General features: G+C 42.3%; 1 protein-coding gene across 1 annotated transcript; it reads left to right on the forward strand.

The window, feature by feature from the left end:
- Nucleotides 1–1,800: 1,800 nt before the first annotated feature.
- On the forward strand, nt 1,801–18,002 carry CUNH10orf53 (chromosome unknown C10orf53 homolog). The gene is made up of 3 exons (XM_032266813.1): nt 1,801–1,959; nt 15,716–15,835; nt 16,503–18,002. Exons 1-3 carry the CDS (start codon nt 1,863–1,865, stop codon nt 16,565–16,567), a joined length of 282 nt encoding a protein of 93 aa, XP_032122704.1. The 5' UTR covers nt 1,801–1,862; the 3' UTR covers nt 16,568–18,002.
- The last annotated feature ends 215 nt before the right edge of the window (nt 18,003–18,217 follow it).

The following is an 18,217-nucleotide window of genomic DNA, read 5'->3' on the forward strand; positions in this document are numbered from 1 at the left end:
CTGGAATAAAGAACCAGATTGCTGGCTTTTGTTCTCAGTTACAAGACGGCTAAAAAGAAAATTCATAGACTCGATTAAAGGTAAAAATGAATGAATGCACGCATACATACATGTATACATACAACCCCAAAAGAGGCATGGAAGAAAAAAGAAAAGTACAGAAAAGAGACACACACAATACAATGAGAAGGTCTAACATATATTTAGCTGGAGTCCCTGAGAATGAGAAAATGGAACGGAAGAAATATGTGAAGAGACGATGGCTCAAACTATTTCAAAAACTGATGAAGGACTTTCATGCAGAGTTTCAAGAATCTCAACAAATCTCAAGAGAAGTAAATTTAAAAGAAAAAAAAAAACTACATATAAGCATCTTACAGTAAAACTACAGAAAGCAGGAGATAAAGGAGTCTTGAAAACAGAGCAGTAACAAAAAACAACCATTCATACAAAACTTTTAGCAAAGTTAAAACCGTTAAATTTCTAATTAATAAAAATACTACAGTGAATAGCGAATTTTTGCCTTTTAAGAAGTGTACGAAGTTTATGGAAAACCAGAAAGTCCTTCTAAGACAGGACAGATAATCATATAGAGCCAAGAGGATGAATAATGGCATCATGTGCAGTCCTGCCTTCCTCCACAGTCTGCTGGGTTCAGCTGTGTTGGTGAATTCAGTGGTCCTTGTCCAGTGATGCAAAACTCTCAAGTGCTGGGGGAAATTATTTACGACCCACAATAATGTAACTGATATCATTCCTCTATTAACCAATGATGTATATACTAATTCTCATCAAAGAAATATATATCATAGAACATACTGTACACGTGGAGAGAATTAAAATACACAGTAGCATATGTTGGGAGAAGAATTAGTGGCAAAGGGTTTTTAAAACACTTTACTGTTCAAAAGGAGGGTCAAAATATCAATTACAATTGAATTTTAAGAAAGTAAGACACGCTGTAATCGCAAGGGTATTGCGATTGTTAGGTTGGGCTAATTGCTGTAATAAACAACCCCTCAAATCTCAGTAGTTATGGAATAAATGTTTCCTTCTTGCCTCGGTAGCCAACTAATGCAGATCGGTGGGGCTCTACTCAGGGGTCCAGGTTTCTCCCACGTTTTGGGTCTGTCTCCCCGGGAGCCTCAGGTCCTCCCTGGTATCCCATATCTGGCTACCGATAAGGAAAGGGCGACAGCAGGTGTGGAGACTTTTTAGGGACCACGCCTATGAGTGGTGGATGTCTTTTATGACCGAATTCCAGTGAGCAGAACTGAGCAAATAGAAGGGAATTAGACGAACTCACAGTTTTGTCTCCACCAAGTATCCTAACTGGTGACAGAACAGACAGGTGGAAGGGAGTGGGGGAAGAGGAATGAAGAACAAATATCCTCAATCAATCAAAAACAGACAAGAAAATAGAAGAAATGCAAGGGTTTCCAATCCATATTACACCCCTGTCACTGTCGGGATCGTTACTTGGCCTCCCTGAGCCTCTGTTTTATTAACAGAAAACACAAAATACTTCCTAGGGATGGTAAACTAATTCAGTCAGATAACGCAGGGAAAGTGCTTAGCACGCCGGCTGACACGAACTTACAGTGCCTGGATGCTGCTATTCATCACTAACACTTGCCACACCAGGTCGAACGTACGTGTGTGCGGACCTGGCGCTGAGGCTCATGTGAGCAACTTGGGGCGGGGAGGATCCCGGAGCACCACCACCCCGGCCCCGCCCCGCCCCGCGCGTGGCCACGCCCACGTCCCGCGCGTGGCCACGCCCACGCGCCGGGGCCGAAGGAGAGGTTGCGTAGCAACGTGTGTTGCTCTGTAGTCCAGGCTGCGGTGGCGGAGGACTGGCGATGCCCAAGAACTCGGTGGTCATCCTGCGCTACGGGCCCTACAGCGCGGCAGGCCTGTCAGTGGAGCACCACACCTTCCGCCTACAGGGCCTGCAAGGTGGGCCTCCCCGCCGCGTGCGCGCCTGCGCGTCCCAGCCTCCGGGCGTTCGTGTAGGTGGTGCCCTGTGCCTAGGCCTTCCTTCCTCAGACCGCTACCAAGCGCCACCTCCCCAGGAAGTCTTCCCACAGCTCCCAGTCCGCCGGATGACGTAAAATCCATCCTATGGCTTCCAGGGCTTGGATAAAAGAGTGGGAAAGCTGTTCTATTCAAGAGTGAGCTCTCCACCCAGTGCCCAGCACATTACACAAATTACCTCCATAGAAAAAATTACATAACCCTGCTTTAAGAATTGGGAAACTGAGGATCAGGAATATTAAGTGACTTTCACAAGTCAAATAGCTGGGAAGTAGCGGTGCTGGGATTCCATTTCTTAATCATTCATGCAACATACTTTTACTAAGCACCCAGTGTGTGTTGGACACCCAGGGACTGAAGACACACTGTTGAACAGTGATGAATGTCCTTGAAGTAATCTTGTTAACTGTTAAATGACAGTTGTGCCTAAGCTCTGACTGAGGCTAGGTGGTGCCTTGGGAACTAACCGTAGTGGGACCTGGGTCTAGCCATAATGGGAGGGTAGAGGGAGAGGCCTGGAAAGGCTCATCTAAGTGGAGCCTTCAATGAGCCCACATTTGAGCAGGGCTTTAAAGAATGAGTAGAAACTAACCAAGTCAAGAGAGAAAAGCTTTACAGGCAGAGGGACTAATAATATGGGGAATGGCTGGAGGCATTCAACAAATGATGTATTAATATTTGTTCAACTGACGGGGGATGTGGCTGGAGAGGTATTCAGGGGCCAGATCCTGCAGGACCACAGACAAGTTTTAGGTGGGGGATGAAGTTGTTGCTGCTCTGAGGAGGGCAGATTAGAGGGGGCCAAGAGTGGAAACAAGGAAGACAAGTCTGTTTGGGTGGTCCAGGGCTGAGATGAGAGTAGCTTGGACCATAAATGAGACCATGGATCAAAGTGAAAGCAATGGTACTTCCTGAGAAGATGGATGTGGGAGGCAAGGGTGAAAAGAATGTCATCCAGATCCAGTCAGTGTCTGGCTTGAAACAGTGCTGGTGGATGGACATGCTGTCCGCTAAAATTGAAGACACCAAAGATGGGCCACAATTTGGAGGAATATGTGGAACAGTTCCAAAGCAACAGTCTAGGTTGGACATACATATGGTACCCGACTCAGACTTTCTGACTTTGGGATGGATTTATTGGGAGGTAACCCCATCATAAGTAGAGGCACATCTGAACTTACAATGGTTCCACTTGCCATTTTTCCACTTTATGGTGGGCTTACCCAGGTATTAAGCCCACCTTCCATTTACAGTGAGCTTATTGGGACCTAGCCCCATCGTAGGTCAAGGAGCATCTAAATTAAGCTTCATGTGCTTTCAGCTACCTAGATGGAGGTGCTGAATCAGCTCTGTTTTTCTGGAATTCAGAGAAAAAGTCTGAGATGGAGATAGAAAGACCTGAGTCACTGACTTGGAGAGAACATATAGAATGAGATGAGAGCCCAGGAATGAGCATTGATGAACTCCCATGATATGACCCAACTAAGAATCTTCCAGGCAAAATACCCTGGAAGTCCAAGGACGCAAAAATTAGTTTTAGCTGAGCAATCAGGGAAGGCCTCCTGGAGGAGATGGCATTTCAATCAGCAGAGGAAGTTGCTTTCTGTGAGAGAACAGTTGATAGAGAAATTTCTGTTGCAGATACCTCCATGTTTGTATTAGTCTATTGGGACTGCCATAACAAAATACCATAGCCTATGGGACTTAAACAATAAAAATATATTTTTCCAGTCTAAAGGCTAAAATTCCCCGATCAAGGTCTGGCAAGCTCAGCTTTTGGTGAGAGCTCTGGACTCTCTTCCTGGCTTGCTGACAGCCACCTTCTCTCTTGTCCTCACATAGTGGGATTGTATGGGGAGAGATGGGAGTGAGCAAGCTCTCTGATGTTCTTCTTAGAAGAAGAAAGACACTAATCCTATCAGATTAGTTCCTCACCCTTATGATCTCATTTAACCTTAATTACCTCTTTAAGGACCTATCTCCAAATACACATTGGGAGTTAGAGCTTCCATATATGAAGTTGGGGGAAGGGGGCAACAATTTAATCCATAGCAGTGTTGCATGGTGAAGTTTAAAATATTTTGTAGTTTTGGCTGAGGACACAGCCTAAGTAAGTGATTTTTCTCTTCATCCCCCTCTGATAAGCCACACCTATCCACCCTCACCTCATAATCCACGTTTAGTTTATGTTCACTTTCTCTAAAAATAATGTGGATAAAATATATATTTAAAAATTTGCCACTTTAACCATGTTAAGCATACAATTCAATGACGTTAATTAACTTTACAGTGTTGTGGCAGCATCACTGTTCTCTTATTTTTAAAATTGTTCAGCACCCCAAATAGAAACTGTATTCATTAAGCAATAACTCTCCATCTCCCCACCCCCAGCCCCTGGTAACTTGTAATCTACTTTGTAGCTTATTTCACTTAGCATAATATTTCAAGGTTTATTCATGCTACAGCATGTATTATAGTACTTTATTCCTTTTTGTGGCTGAATAAATTCTACTTTATGGATATACCATATTTTGTTTATTCATTCATCTGTTGATAGACACTTGGGTTGTTTCCACCTTTCCACTACTGTGAATAGTACTGTTATGAACATTGGTAAACACATATCTGTTTGAATCCCTTTGTTTTAAAGGAGTGAAATTGCTGAGTCATATGGTAATTCTATGTTTAACTTTTTGAGGAATGACCAAACTGTTTTCTGAAGCAGCTGCACCATTTTACATTACTCCAGCAATGCACAAGGATTCCAAATTTCTTTGTTTTTAAAATTAAAGCCATCCTAGTAGGTGTGAAACAGTATCTTATGGTTTTTACTGAAAATTCTCTAATGATCAGGATGTTGAGCATCTTTTCATGTGCTTATTGGCCATTTGTATGTCTTTGGAGAAATGTCTGTTCAGGTCCTTTGCCCATTTTTAAATTGGGTTGCACCTTTTTTTTGTTATTGAATTGGAAAATTTCCTCAGACATTCTGAACATGAGACCCTTACTAGATAAATTATTTGTAAATATTTTCTCCCACTCTGTAAATTATCTTTTCACTTTCTTGATAGTATCCTTTGATGCACAAAATTTTTAATTTTAATGAAGTCCAATTTGTCTGTTTTTTTCTTATGTGGCCTGTGATATGTTGTTTAAGAAACCATTGTCTGCTGGGCATAGTGGTTCAGACCTGTAATGCCAGCACTTTGGGAGGCTGAGGCAGGTGGATCACTTGAACCCAGGAGTTCAAGACCAGCCTGTTTTGAAGTTCAAAACCAGCCTCTTTGGTAGAGACCAGCCATCTCTATAGAAAATACAAAAATTAGGTGTGTGTGATGGCACGCATCTGCAGTCCCAGCTACTCGGGAGGTAGGAGGTAGGAGGATTGTTGGAGCTCTGGAGGCCAAGATTGCAGTGAATCAAGATTGTGCCACTGAAGTCCATACTGGGTGACAGAGCACAAGACCCTGTCAAAAAAAAAAAAAAGACAGAAAAGAAAAGAAAAGAAATCATTGTCAAGTCTAAGACTTTGCAGATTTGCCCCTATGTTTTCTTCTAAGAATTTTATAATTTCTAAATTTAGATCTTTGACCCATTTTTAGTTAATTTTTGTATATGGTGTAATGTAAGGGTCCAAATTCATTCAAAAGATATTCATGTGGATATCCAACTATCCCAAGACCTTTTGTTAAAGAGACTGTTCTTTACCCATTGAATGGCCTTTGCACCCATGTCAAAAATCAACTATTTGTTCACATAAGTCAATGTGAACATTTATTTCTAGGCTCTTAATTCCATTCCATTGTTCTGTATGTTTCTCCTTATCTCAGTATCATATTATTTTGATTACTGTAGCTTTCTAGTAAGTTTTGAACTCAGGAAATATGAGTCTTCCAACTTAGTTTTTTTCTCAAGATTGTTTTATCTGTTTTAGGTCCCTTGAAATTCTCTATTAATTTTAAGATAGGTTTTTCCATTTCTGCAAGAAACTCCATCCGGAATGTGATAGGTATTGCTTTGAATCTGTGTAATCCTTTGAGTAGCATTGTTATTTTAACAATACTAAGCCTTTTAATCCATGCACACAGGATGTATTTTCATTTATTTAGATCTTCCTTAATTTCTTTTAGCAACTTTTATAGTTTTCAGTGTATAAGACTTGCACTTAATTGTTTGTGTATATTCCTAAATGTTTTGTTCTTTTAGATACTATTATAAATTGAATGATTTTCTTTATCTCCTTTTCAGATCAGTCATTGCTAATGTGTAGAAATACAACTGCTTTTTGTGTGTTAATTTTGTATCCTTCAACTTTGCCAGTTTCATTTATTAACACTAACAGCTTTTTTTTTTTTTAAGAACACTAGCAGTGTTGGGATATAAGATCATGCAATCCGCAAATAGAGGTAGTCTTACTTCTTCCTTTCCAATTTAAATGCCTTTTATTTCTTTCCTTTTTATTTCTTTCTCTTTATCTGGCTAGTACTCCTAATACTATGTTAATTAGAAGTGGCAAAGGTGGGCATCCTTGCCTTGTTCGGTGGGCCTCCTTCAATCAGTTGGAGGCCTTAAGAAAACAAACACTAATGTTTCTGAAAGAACACAGGACTCTCCCCAAGACTGCAACATAGAAACTCTACCTTTCTCTCTAGCCTAGACTGTGAGCCAATTCCTTAAAATCTCTCCCCCACTATCTCTCGATAGATAGATGATAGATAAATAGATAGATAGATAGACAGATATGCAAACATACACATACATACAACACACACACACACACACACACACACACACACACACACACACACAGAGAGAGAGAGAGAGAGAGATGGTCCCTGACTTACAATTGTTTGACTTATTTTTGACTATATGCTGATGCTTTCAGCTGTGTACATTAATTGTGAGTACCCATACATCCCCATTCTGTTTTTCACTTTCAGTATAGTATTCAATACATTATGTAAAATATTCAACACTTTATTGTAAAATTGGTTTTGTGTCAGTTAATTTTGCTCAACTGTAAGCTAATGTAATTGTTCTGAGTATGTTTAAAGTAGACTAGGCTAAGCTATAATGTTCAGTACATTGGGTGGCCTAAATGCATTTTTTTTTTTTTGAGACAGTCTTGCTCTGTCGCCCAGGCTGGAGTGCAATGGTGCAATCTCAGCTCACTGCAACCTCCACCTCCCAGGTTCAAGCGATTCTCTTGCCTCAGCCTCCTGAATAGCTGGGACTACAGGCATGTGCCACCACGCCCAGCTAATTTTTTGTATTTTTAGTAGAGATGGGATTTCATCATGTTGGTCAGGTTGGTCTCAATCTCCTGACCTCATAATCCACCTGCCTCGGCCTCCCAAAGTGCTGGGATTACAGGCATGAGCCACTGCTCCCAGGGCCCTAAATGCATTTTTAACTTACAATATTTTCAACTTACAATGGGTTCATCAAGACTTAAGTTCACTGTGGTTGAGGAGCAACTATATATGTGTATAATGTGTATATATTTGTATATGTGTATATATATGTACACACACACTCACACAAATGTAGATTTTATTGGTTCTCTTTCTCTGGAGAATTCTGACCAATACAACAGGTTGTTGTTTTTTTCCTTTCTGCACTTTAAGTATATATCCTACTACCTTCTGGCCTCCATGGCTTCTGATGAGAAAGCTGATAATCTTATTGAGGTGTGTGATGAGTCATTTCTTTCTCACTGCTTTCAAGAGTCTCTCTTTGTGTTTTGACAATTTGTTTATAATGTGTCTTAGTAAAAAACTCTGAGTTTATCCTGCTTGGAGTTGGTTGAGCTTCTTGGATAGGTATTTTCATGCGTTTCATCAAATTTGGGAAGTTTTCAGCCATTATTTCTTCAGATATTCTGTCCCTTTCTCTATTTCCTTTTCTCCTGGGTCTTTCACTAGGTATATGTTATTATACCTTAGGGCATCACAGGTCTCCAGGGCTGTTCATTTTTCTTCATTCTTTTTTCCTTTCTAATCTTTGGACTGGGTAATCTCAATTGGCCTGTCTTCAAGTTTGCTGATTTCTTCTGCTTACTCAAGTTTGCTGTTGAATCTGTGTAGTACATTTTTCATTTTGGTTATTATACTTTTTAACTCCAGGACTTATTTGGTTCCTTTTTAGAATTTATCTTCATTGATATTCTCATTTTGTTCATATGTCATTTTCCTAATTTCTTTTAGTTCTTTGTCTCTGGCTTCCTTTGGCTCTTTGAGCATATTTAATATAGTTGATTTAATGTAAGCCCAATGTCTGGGCTTCTTCAGGAACAGTTTTTGTTAATTAATTTTTTTCCTTTGTATGGCTCATACTTTCCTGGTTTTTTGTATGCTCTGTGATTCCTTTTGTTGAAAACTGGACATTCAAATAATATAATGTATTATCTCTGGAACTCATATTCTCCTCTTTCCCCAGAGTTTGCCATTCCTAACTGTAGAAGGCTTAGCTTGTGGTCAGTGTTTTGACCAAAATTTTCTTGAATAAAGTTTTCTTGAGTGCCAGTAGCTTTAAAATAAAACAAACAAAAACCCTCTCCCATTCTTTGTGTATTTGCTCCATTTGAGACACTCCTTTAACACTCGGCCAGGCTGTTTACAATTTTGGCTCAGCCTTTACTTCCTGTTTTCAAGAACCTATAGATCAGCCAGTGATGAAACTGCAGGATCTTCACGGCCTTTTCCAAGCACGCATCCTGTTCTAAGCCTGTACTGGCTTTCTAAATTCCCCAGTATACATGGGTGCCTTTGAATGCCCTAATTTTTCAAAGAAACTATCTCTAGCTTTTCCCCTAGGCTTTGTGAGATCTACTGTGTATCTCAACTATAATCTATTGCCCAGGCAGCTGCGGGTTTTTCATTTGCCTTACAATGTTTGTGAGCACTGCCCCCGGCTTTTCCACCCTGTGTGAGTTCCAAGTTAGGCAAACAAACACAAGTACCTTGAGTCAGTCCTTCAGGAAACCTGCAGATGGGTAGAACAAGCAAACACAATAATTTGCAAGTAAGATCCACTCTGCACCTTCTGGAATCAAGAAACACAGTCCCATACTGGGAACACAGGCTGCTATCTTCAAGACTGCCACCAGGTTAGGGAGGAGGTGGGCAAGGGCAGGCAAAATGCCACAAAGCTCTCCTACCATTTTGAGGTTGCCTTTTCCTTGATTCAGTATTCATGTGGTTGCTGTAGACCTTTGACCATTTTCTAGAGTCTTGACAATGTTGGTTCTGACAGTGTCTGGGTTTTTTTTTCTTTTACGTATCTGCAGAGGAATGGGAGTTTGGAGCTGTCTGCTCTGCTATTTTGCTGACACTTTTATGTCCCTTGCTCCTGCCACGACCAACATGATTGTAGGGGTTCCATTAGATCATTTACATACCAAAATTTTGATTAAAGCAGAATACATAAATGAACATTTTGTTATATTATACAACTTACCAGTTTTGCGGGGGAAACTCCCCATCTAGTTTGTCCACAAATCCTGTCAGCTTTACCTGTCACTTCTGCCTGGTCGCTTGTCTCCTGCCTACATTCTTGGCACCTCTGGCAGGGAGATGGCATGAGCAGAGCATCAGCATAGGGGCTCTGAAGTCAACACATTTGGTTTGAATTGGGCTCCACCGTTTAGTAGCCTTGCAGTCAAGGTGAAAATCAAGTGGTTTTACCTTTATGAGCCTCAGGTTCTTGTTAGTAAAAGGGGAATGTGAATCCCTGCCTCACCAATGTGAGATTCTGATGAGCAAGTGCGTGTAAAGTAATGAACACGATGCCTGCACACAGTAAGGGCTCCACGGGAATTAGTTCTTACTGTTCCTGAGGAAGGCTCATTGTGAAAGGGATGAGCAGGTAGCCTGGGCACTTCTGGGGAGCAGCAGACTATTGGGTCTGGTTGGAAGAGGATGTGCAACAAGAGAGTTCAGCCTGTCTCATCCTTGGCAACAGGAAACAGCAAAGGTTCTTGAGCTAAAGGATGATGAGATTAGAGATGTACCTTAAAAGTCTAATTCTGGAAGAAGAAATTTAAGAAAGAGAGGTCGGACTGAGTGGGCAGCGTGGAATGAACTATTAATAAATATTAAGCCAGTGGCTAGAAATTGAGTTCTGGAGTTTGGAAGAAAGATGAAGGCAGGAGATTTGAGTCAGGAGTAGCTACGACTTTAAATGACATCTCTATGCTGATGAACTTCCAAATTTATGTCTTTAATCAGGACCTCTTGTTGCCACTGGCATGTTGGGTAGGCATCTCAGACTCAGTATGCCCAAAATGTCCACCTGGACTCCTAGCACTCACCCCCACCAGCAGCTCTGTCCACTTCCCCTCTGGGCTCACAGCAGCTCCATCTCGCAGTTACTCAGGCCTGATGCCCAGCAGACATCTCTCAGTTCTCCCTTTCGCTCACACTCCCTGTTTAGTCTGTCAACACAATTTGTCAGCTCTGCCCTCAAAGAACGCCCAGAATTATTCACTCTTAGGCCTCCAGAGTACCCACTCTGCATTTTTTGTCCACCGCCATCATCTCCTGCCTGGATTACTGCCCTGGCCACCTGATTCTGTTCGCTGAGACCCTCGTCTGCTTGCAATCTGTTCTCAGCACCACAGCCAGGTGATACTGGTAAACCTGAATTACAGCATGGCCTTTACCCCTAAGAACATTCCAGGGACCCCCAGCTCACTCAGGGGAGAAGCCAAAGGCTAACCTGGCCCCCTAGGCTCCTCGTGCCCCCGGCTCTGATCTCACCACCTCCTCCCTCTGCCTGTCCTCTCCCTGGCCAGCAGCTGCAGTCACAGCCGCCTCCTTCAGTCCTTCACTGCTCCTAGCCAACTCCCACTTTGGGGCTTCACCGCCACTCTGCCTGGAATGCTCCTTCCCACGTGGTCTTCAGCTTCATTCTCTCAGTCTCAAGATATTCCTCAAAAGTCACCTTCATGGGCAGGCCTTCCTTGGACATCCCACCAAAAATGTCAGCACTTCCCTCTGCCTCCCTCTTCCTGTTCTCCCTTCCCTCCTTATTTCTTCTTGGTGCTGGTTATTACCTACCACAATGAAAGACAGGACCAGAGATATCAGGATGATGGGACGGCCCCCCTAAGGCCAGGGAGTGTTAAGAGGAGCAGCCTATGGAAGAGCAGGCACTGAGGAGGAGAGCACTGGAGGCACAAGGGGGCAAGCAAGGGCATTTCGAGAAGAAAATGACCCGTGGGCTCCAAACTATTGAGTAGAGGTGATTTCTAGAGAGAGATGATTTCATGGCTGATGAAAGACTGAGAAAAAAGAGTATTTTTCTAATTTACCCTTGGCAGGAGAGTAAATTAAACTGTCACCTTGGAGGACAACTTGGCAGTGTCTATTAAAATGTGACCATATAGTGTAGAATCCAACTGTTCCATTTCTCAATATCTTCCTTAGAAAAGAAAAACAAACCTCACACACGCACAAGGATGCATGCTGTGAATGTTTTCTACAACATTCTCAGTGACAGCAAAAAATTGGAAATAACCAGGAAAAAATGGCTAAATAAGTTGTAGTACATACGTCATGTAAAATACTACGCAGCACTGAAGAAGAGTGCAGCCGCACTATGTGTGTGACAGGGCTGGCACACACACTGTGGTGCAAGGGGAACAAATCGCAGTCCTGAATGCCATGGTCTCACTGCCACTGAAAAGACAGAGTCAGAGAAGAATTAGGGGTGATTTTTAAAATGTTGTACTTTTCCATAATTTTAAAGTTTTTTTTTAAAAAAAAAAACTATGAATCTGTGTTACATTGATAATCTGATTTAAAAAATTTAGAGTTCAAAATACGTATTTGTTTTTACCATCAAAAGCATTTTAAAGAAACAAGAAAGAAGGTGAGTCCAAGAGGGATGGGGAGCGCTGGGAAGCCATTGAATGTGGGATGGTTTCCTGACTTATGAGAGGGCAGGCTCTGGACCCGGTGAGCCGAAGGCTTCCCTGCAGGCAGTGAGCTGGTGGAAACAGCAAAAAGCAAAGGCAGCAGGCACAGGCGGCTCTTCCCACAGTAGGGGAGGGGAAGAGTATTTGGAGGAGAGCAAGAGGAGCATTTTTGTGGCTGAAGGAGACTTGAGGGTTGCAAGGTATCAGCAGGTGGTTGATTTGTAAAGCCAGGTCTGTACATCAGCGAATGATAAGCCACGTAATACCGGCAGCCAACAAAGGCCAGGGTGTTCACTGCAGCAAAGCAGGGAGCATCTGCGCCCCCCACAACTTTAGACCCAGCACTTACCGCACAGCAGGCAGAGAGTGGTACCTTTGTAGGCCCTCCTCTGTAAAATCTGCATCTGAATTCTGTGTGTTTCTTTAAAAATTATAGCTCTTTATCATTTCTTGAAGCCCTGCTGGCTTTAGAAATAGACCCGATCTTTTCTGAACTTACCATGCCTTTAGCAATCTGAAAATTTTTGTTCTTTCTTCATTATCCATAAATTATAATAGCTCAGCAAAATGTTTCCACTATGGCCTCAATGCTGGTGAAGCTAAACTAATGTTTAATAAAAAGTTCTAAGTAATTTTCCTGGCCACGCTTGCCCCTTGCGCGCTGTACTTAAGTTTGTCAAATGACCCACTCAGAGGGCTTGGAAGGAACTGAAACCAATCCATAAAATAGAATCCACCCTATGTAGCTGAGACACCCTGTGTGCCATTCTCCTGTGCTACTATGCATCAGCGGCCCTCGCTTGTGGGCATGGGTATGCCTCTGTGCTGGGTAGAGGAGGGAAAGAGGTCTGTTTACCTCGACTTCCTGACCAGCAGCATTTAAATCATTCGCAGATGGTGCGCAATTCCACCAGCACTGAAGAGGAGGGAGCCTTTTCCATGTCCCTTTCATTTATTTAAATCCCCCTTGAAGAATGAGGTGCCACTTCAAAGAGGCCGGCGGACTGCGGGTGGCCTTACAGCTTCTGGTTGATTTATGCTGGAGTTTAGCCACTGCCTTTGCACAGACTTTGTTTTAGGGAGTATATTTATCTGACCTTTCTTTGACTAGACAACCCCACAGCAACTCATGGGAGGAAATGGGTGCTCCGTGTAGAGAGGTGGCATTTGGATGAGCTGCAGGAATTCCAGGGCGTCTGGTGTTTGATCCCTTAAGCCTGCCATGGCCACCTTACAGCCAGCTCAGCACCTCCCAGATTGATGGGAAGGGAGTGTCCTGGGGCTGAACAGTCAATGTGGACTCTGAGGCAGCTTGTCGCCTTACCAAGAATCAGACTTAGGTCACTCTGGGTCCATAAGGGTGGTGGTGCCCAGGGCCATTTTGTGTTTGCTTCTTCAGTGAGCCTGTATGAAAACCCGGCACTTGAAGAGAACTGTGTTCAGTGAGGAAGACACATGTCCTTTAAGACCACGAGAGCCTGTGCTTTGCAACCCTTTAGAGGGTAGAGTGAGGAGTGATGTGTCTCTTAAGATGGTTTCTTCCTATTGGGCTTCATTTGCTCAAACGTGAGGTGGACCCTCATTATTCAGCACCCCTCAACTCTATAGGGTTAGTGATTCAGTGGATCAGATCCTGTTTCTGAGCTACACCGTGCCATGTAAGAGTGTAAGAGTGCCCGTGTCCTCAAAACAAACTCCAAGCTCAGATGCCATGTGAGGCTCAGTCAGCAGGCCCTGCAGGAGGGCCAAGGGCAGGCTACAGTGTGCTCGCCTCCTGGGCCCTCCTCCCGTAGGGCCACTCCTCACCCACAGTCCATGCACCCTCACCTCTCCAGGCCTTAGAGAGTTGGCACTGGGTGTTAACACTGAGTGGCAGCACCTTGCCCCACAGGTGGGGTGGGAGGCAGGTGTAAGGTGGGAATGGAGAAGCTGTTTTGTTCCTGATTTCTTCCTGTCAAATTGAAATCCATCCTCCAGGCGTGTCTTCAGACAAATGCAGCTCCCCTGTCCTGAGGGGTTGCTGCTGAGGGAGCATGGGATCCCAGAAATCTCTGCCCATGGACTGCCTTTATGTCTCCCTAGACCATCAGCTGCCTTTCCACATGAGCTGGACCGCTACATTTAAACAAGTCATGGGTTCAAACTGAGTGCCTTCTTTAAAGATGTTTAAGAAGAAGACACTTAAACAGAATACAAGATCATAAATATGCCAACGAAAAAGGTGCAGGTGTTTTTTAGAGACGCATTAGCTGACGCGGCTCAATTAGGGCCGCCTCTGGGTGCCCAGGGAGTGCTGTCTTGTTAATGGAGATCCTTGCTGAGTCTCTTTCTGAAGTTCCTTTCCAGAAGTGAAATTAAAATCACGCAATTAAAATGTTCACAGCTGGGGCTGGATGTTCTTGAACTGATTGAAAGATGAAGAAGTGGACACACCATTTTGAAACAGCAATTGTCTCTGTAATTAAATGCAATTAACTGACATAACTGTTTGCTTTTCTCCATGTAAAACTGATTGAAATGCCAACACTTTAAAGAATATTCCCCCATCTGTTTTCTCTTTCCATCCTAACCAAAATTCTCACCAACACATGAAGACCATCAAAGATAATGTTTGGCACACCCACTCTAATATTGATGTTATGGGGTAAACATATCCAGGAAATTGGTGAGAAATACATTGGAAAAAGTAGAGCCCTAGGCTATCCAATGCACATCACTTCTGAGCTACACTTGCTTCTTCACAATAAAAAGATTAAATCTAACAATTTTTCCATGGCTGATCTCTGGGGAAGGAGCCATTGAATGTAAGTGATAACCAAAACACAGATTCCAAAGATGAGACTAAAAAGTTAGTTCATTAGCTTTTCTAAAAAATCATTTTTTTCAGATTATTATAGGCAATCTGGAAAATGCTGAAAGAATAAAGAGAAAAACGTTTCCCATAATCTCACCACAGAAGATAATCAATAGGTATTTTCTTCATCCTTACATACATATTTGAATTCATATTGACTATATATTTTAAACATGTATTATACATGTTTGTATCCTAAGTTTTTACTTATGTTGCAAGTATTCTCCTTGCCATTAAAAAAGTTCATAAACATTTTTATAAATGTCCAAATAAAATCTCATCACAGGGACACTCCGCCATTTACTTGGCCTTCCTCTCGTTGTTGGACATATAAGTTATTCACAGTATTTTACTATCATAATAATACAGAAAAGACACCTTGTTGCAAAAATTTGCCTGTATTCTTTACATTTTTCCTTAGGAAGCTTTCTTTTAAGTGCAATTTCCTGGAGTAAAGATTCAAATCATTTTTTGAGGCTTTTGGTAGGTACAGCCAAATTGCCCTCCAGGAGGTGCCCAATTTGTACTTCCATCAGCAGGGTAAGAAGTTGCCTATCCCCCTGCCTGAGTCTTCTCCAGCACTGAGTATGGTCTCTATAAGATTGAGCCTCTGCAAAGCCCAATAGCCCTTTACTAGAGAAAGCTCATTGTTTAACAGATCACCATGGTTTAGAACAAATAGCAACTGAAACCTGAATTACTCAGGCCTCTGGCTGTGCTTTTCAACAAAGGTGAGGGCACCTGGGACCAGCACCCAGTAAGTGCCTACCAGGGCAGTTGAGTGACACCCATGAGCAACTAGATGGCAGACAAGCTACTGTCATCATGAGGACTGGAACTGCTACCAATCAGGTTAGTTCAAAGACTGACCCCATGTCACCCACCTCCCTTCCTGTCCTTCTTAGCTGTATTGGCCAAAGATGGACACGAGGTCATCCTAGAGAAGATAGAAGACTGGAATGTGGTGGAACTTATGGTGAATGAAGACGTCGTCTTCCACTGCAACATTAAGGACCTGGAGTTTGGTAAGTCCTTTAGCGACATTTCCAGCCAGCATTTTGTCTCCTCTGAGGAGTCCCTCAATTTCTAGTTGAAATGATCAGTGCATCATGCCAGGATTCAAATTGGGCTTCTGTCTGAGTATGAAACTCCTACTGAAAGCCCTGTGCCCTGTGGCACACACTGGAGTGCATCCGAACCACATAGTAGAGTGTGTGATGCTCTGAGTTTCCCCAAACACTGGAAACAGAAGAGGAAGGAAAATGAAGTGAAGCCCTGGATTTCAAGGAATGTGATGGGATTAAGGGATAACAGTTTTTTGTACTTCAATAGTATGTATTCTACTATTATTTGCATTCAAAGCTGCTTTTGTTCCATATATTTATTCTATCTAGACTTGCTAAGACAATTTGAGTTGATATGCCAGTAGTGCATGACACTATCAGCAACGTTCAAGTGATTTCTTTGCCCTGGAGAGCTTCAGGCCTGGCAGGCTGTCACCGTGCATGCCTCTCTGTGCTCAGAAGTCAAAGCTTTGCAATCCATTCTATTTAACTCCATTAAAAACTAGTTAACATTTTACTTGCCCATGGCCTTTGAAAATGCCCTCTGGGTAGAAACCATAGGTATGTCTGATACGATAATAAACTGTATATGAAGCTAACCAAAAGACAATTATGTCTATTTCCCTAGGAGGCGACGGTACACTAGACCCACTGTGCGAAAAGGCCCGGATAGCTGTGCTGAACGCCTACTGATCTCCTTGTGGAACAAGCATCTTAAATTGGCAGAACAGCAGCTGCCCCAGCCATTCTATGATGCAGGCAGAAGTGGCTGTGCTGGGGTGTGGACACTGGGCTCTACTAGTGAGAACAGGGTAACTTCGGCCTGACTTCCAGCCTACACAGCCTCAGGGTTTTCACCTGGCTGCACAGGAGTCCACAGAAATAATAAAAACCACATCATTTGTAGCATCTCTCAATCTCAACCCATTGGGAGAGCCCTCCAATATCAGATACACATTGAGCTGAAGGAAATCATAAAATGCAATCAAATAACAAGGTGCCATCCCTTACTAATAACACATAGTTGCCAGAAGCATCTGAGATTTCATTGTTTAGTACTTGAAGAGCTCAGAACAGGTAAAATTAAAGAGAAGTTGGGGGAAGGGTGGGAATAAAGGCTTTTGACAGTCTGAACCAAAAGCAAATGTTAATATTTGGAAACTTTGCTGTTCCTACAGATTTATTTCTGTCTCCTGAGGGAATATTTTAAATTGCTAATATAAAATTAGCTGAAATCAAATCTTCAGTTATTCTCATCTAAAACAAGAAAATGACCTGTCTTCTTTTGCATCAAGATTGTCTAAGGAGGGCATGAAACCGTCCTCGGCAGGATGTGAGATGGCTCCCTGGTCCCTCTGGAGGAGAACACAGCCCCGCAGAGTTAAAGAGGGTCTTCTTTATGTTCAGTGTGAAAATCAATCATATCAAAATGATATTTTTACTTTCTAGTCTTATGCACCAAAGTGTAGTATATATTCTTAACTACAGTGTAACGGAGAGGGGGAAATGCAGGTACGTTAAATGGGACGTCATGGTAAGAAGGCCTCACACCTATAGAAGAAAGCCAGATTCCCTAACAGAAGACTCTGGACCCAGGGCACCCGTGCAGAAGGAGCAGGGTCTTTAGGATCCCTCCAAGAGCTTCGGCCTTGCCCCCTCTGAGAGCAAGCCTAACCATTGCCCCCGGAAGCCTCAAACCCTTCTGCACCCTAGAACTTCAAAGGCCGCCAGGAACCATGAAACTGCTTGCACAGGTTCTTTCTCATATGTGAGAAAATAGACGGTATAGTTTTAAAACCTCAGCCCAAGCTACACTTGTCAGAGTTGATTCAGGGATTGAATCAACTATTTAACTGATTCAATTAATTAAATCGAATCAATTTAAGCATCTCCTTACTGAGAAACTGAGGCTCAAAAAAGATTTTTCCAGTGTCTAGTGCCAGTTTTCATGTATCTTTTGTAACCCTAGATTTAGTCCTTTTTGTCAAAGACCAGTTTAAGTTACTATAGATATAGCATTCAATCTTTGTTTCAATATAACATTTTACTACAAAAGAAATCCATTCTCATTAAAGAAAAATGAAAAAATACACATAAAAATAAAGGACAACTTTAATATTTTTATATATTTCAATTTGGGTTTCTTCTATTTATATCTGAATATTCATAAAGAGATAGACATGCAGAAATTGACTATCCATTTGAGATTTGCACAATTTTGTAAGTTTTCAAAAATTTTTCAACTTTTATTTTAGATACTGGGGGTACATGGGTAGGTATGTTGAATCTTTCTTAAGACATAACATTTTACATAGAGCCACTTCCCACATGACTAAAGCATTT

The sequence above is a fragment of the Sapajus apella genome, unplaced genomic scaffold (genome assembly GCF_009761245.1).
Source record: "Sapajus apella isolate SASKATOON/1434 unplaced genomic scaffold, GSC_monkey_1.0 scaffold161, whole genome shotgun sequence".
Taxonomy (NCBI): domain Eukaryota; kingdom Metazoa; phylum Chordata; class Mammalia; order Primates; family Cebidae; genus Sapajus; species Sapajus apella.

Excerpts from the sequence above, each read along its gene's own strand:
- CUNH10orf53 (XM_032266813.1), top strand. The coding sequence starts at position 1,863 with ATGCCCAAGAACTCGGTGGTCATCCTGCGCTACGGGCCCTACAGCGCG. Across the intron at positions 1,960-15,715 it reads CCGCCTACAGGGCCTGCAAG|CTGTATTGGCCAAAGATGGA; the intron begins GTGGGCCTCCCC and ends TGTCCTTCTTAG. Across the intron at positions 15,836-16,502 it reads CATTAAGGACCTGGAGTTTG|GAGGCGACGGTACACTAGAC; the intron begins GTAAGTCCTTTA and ends CTATTTCCCTAG.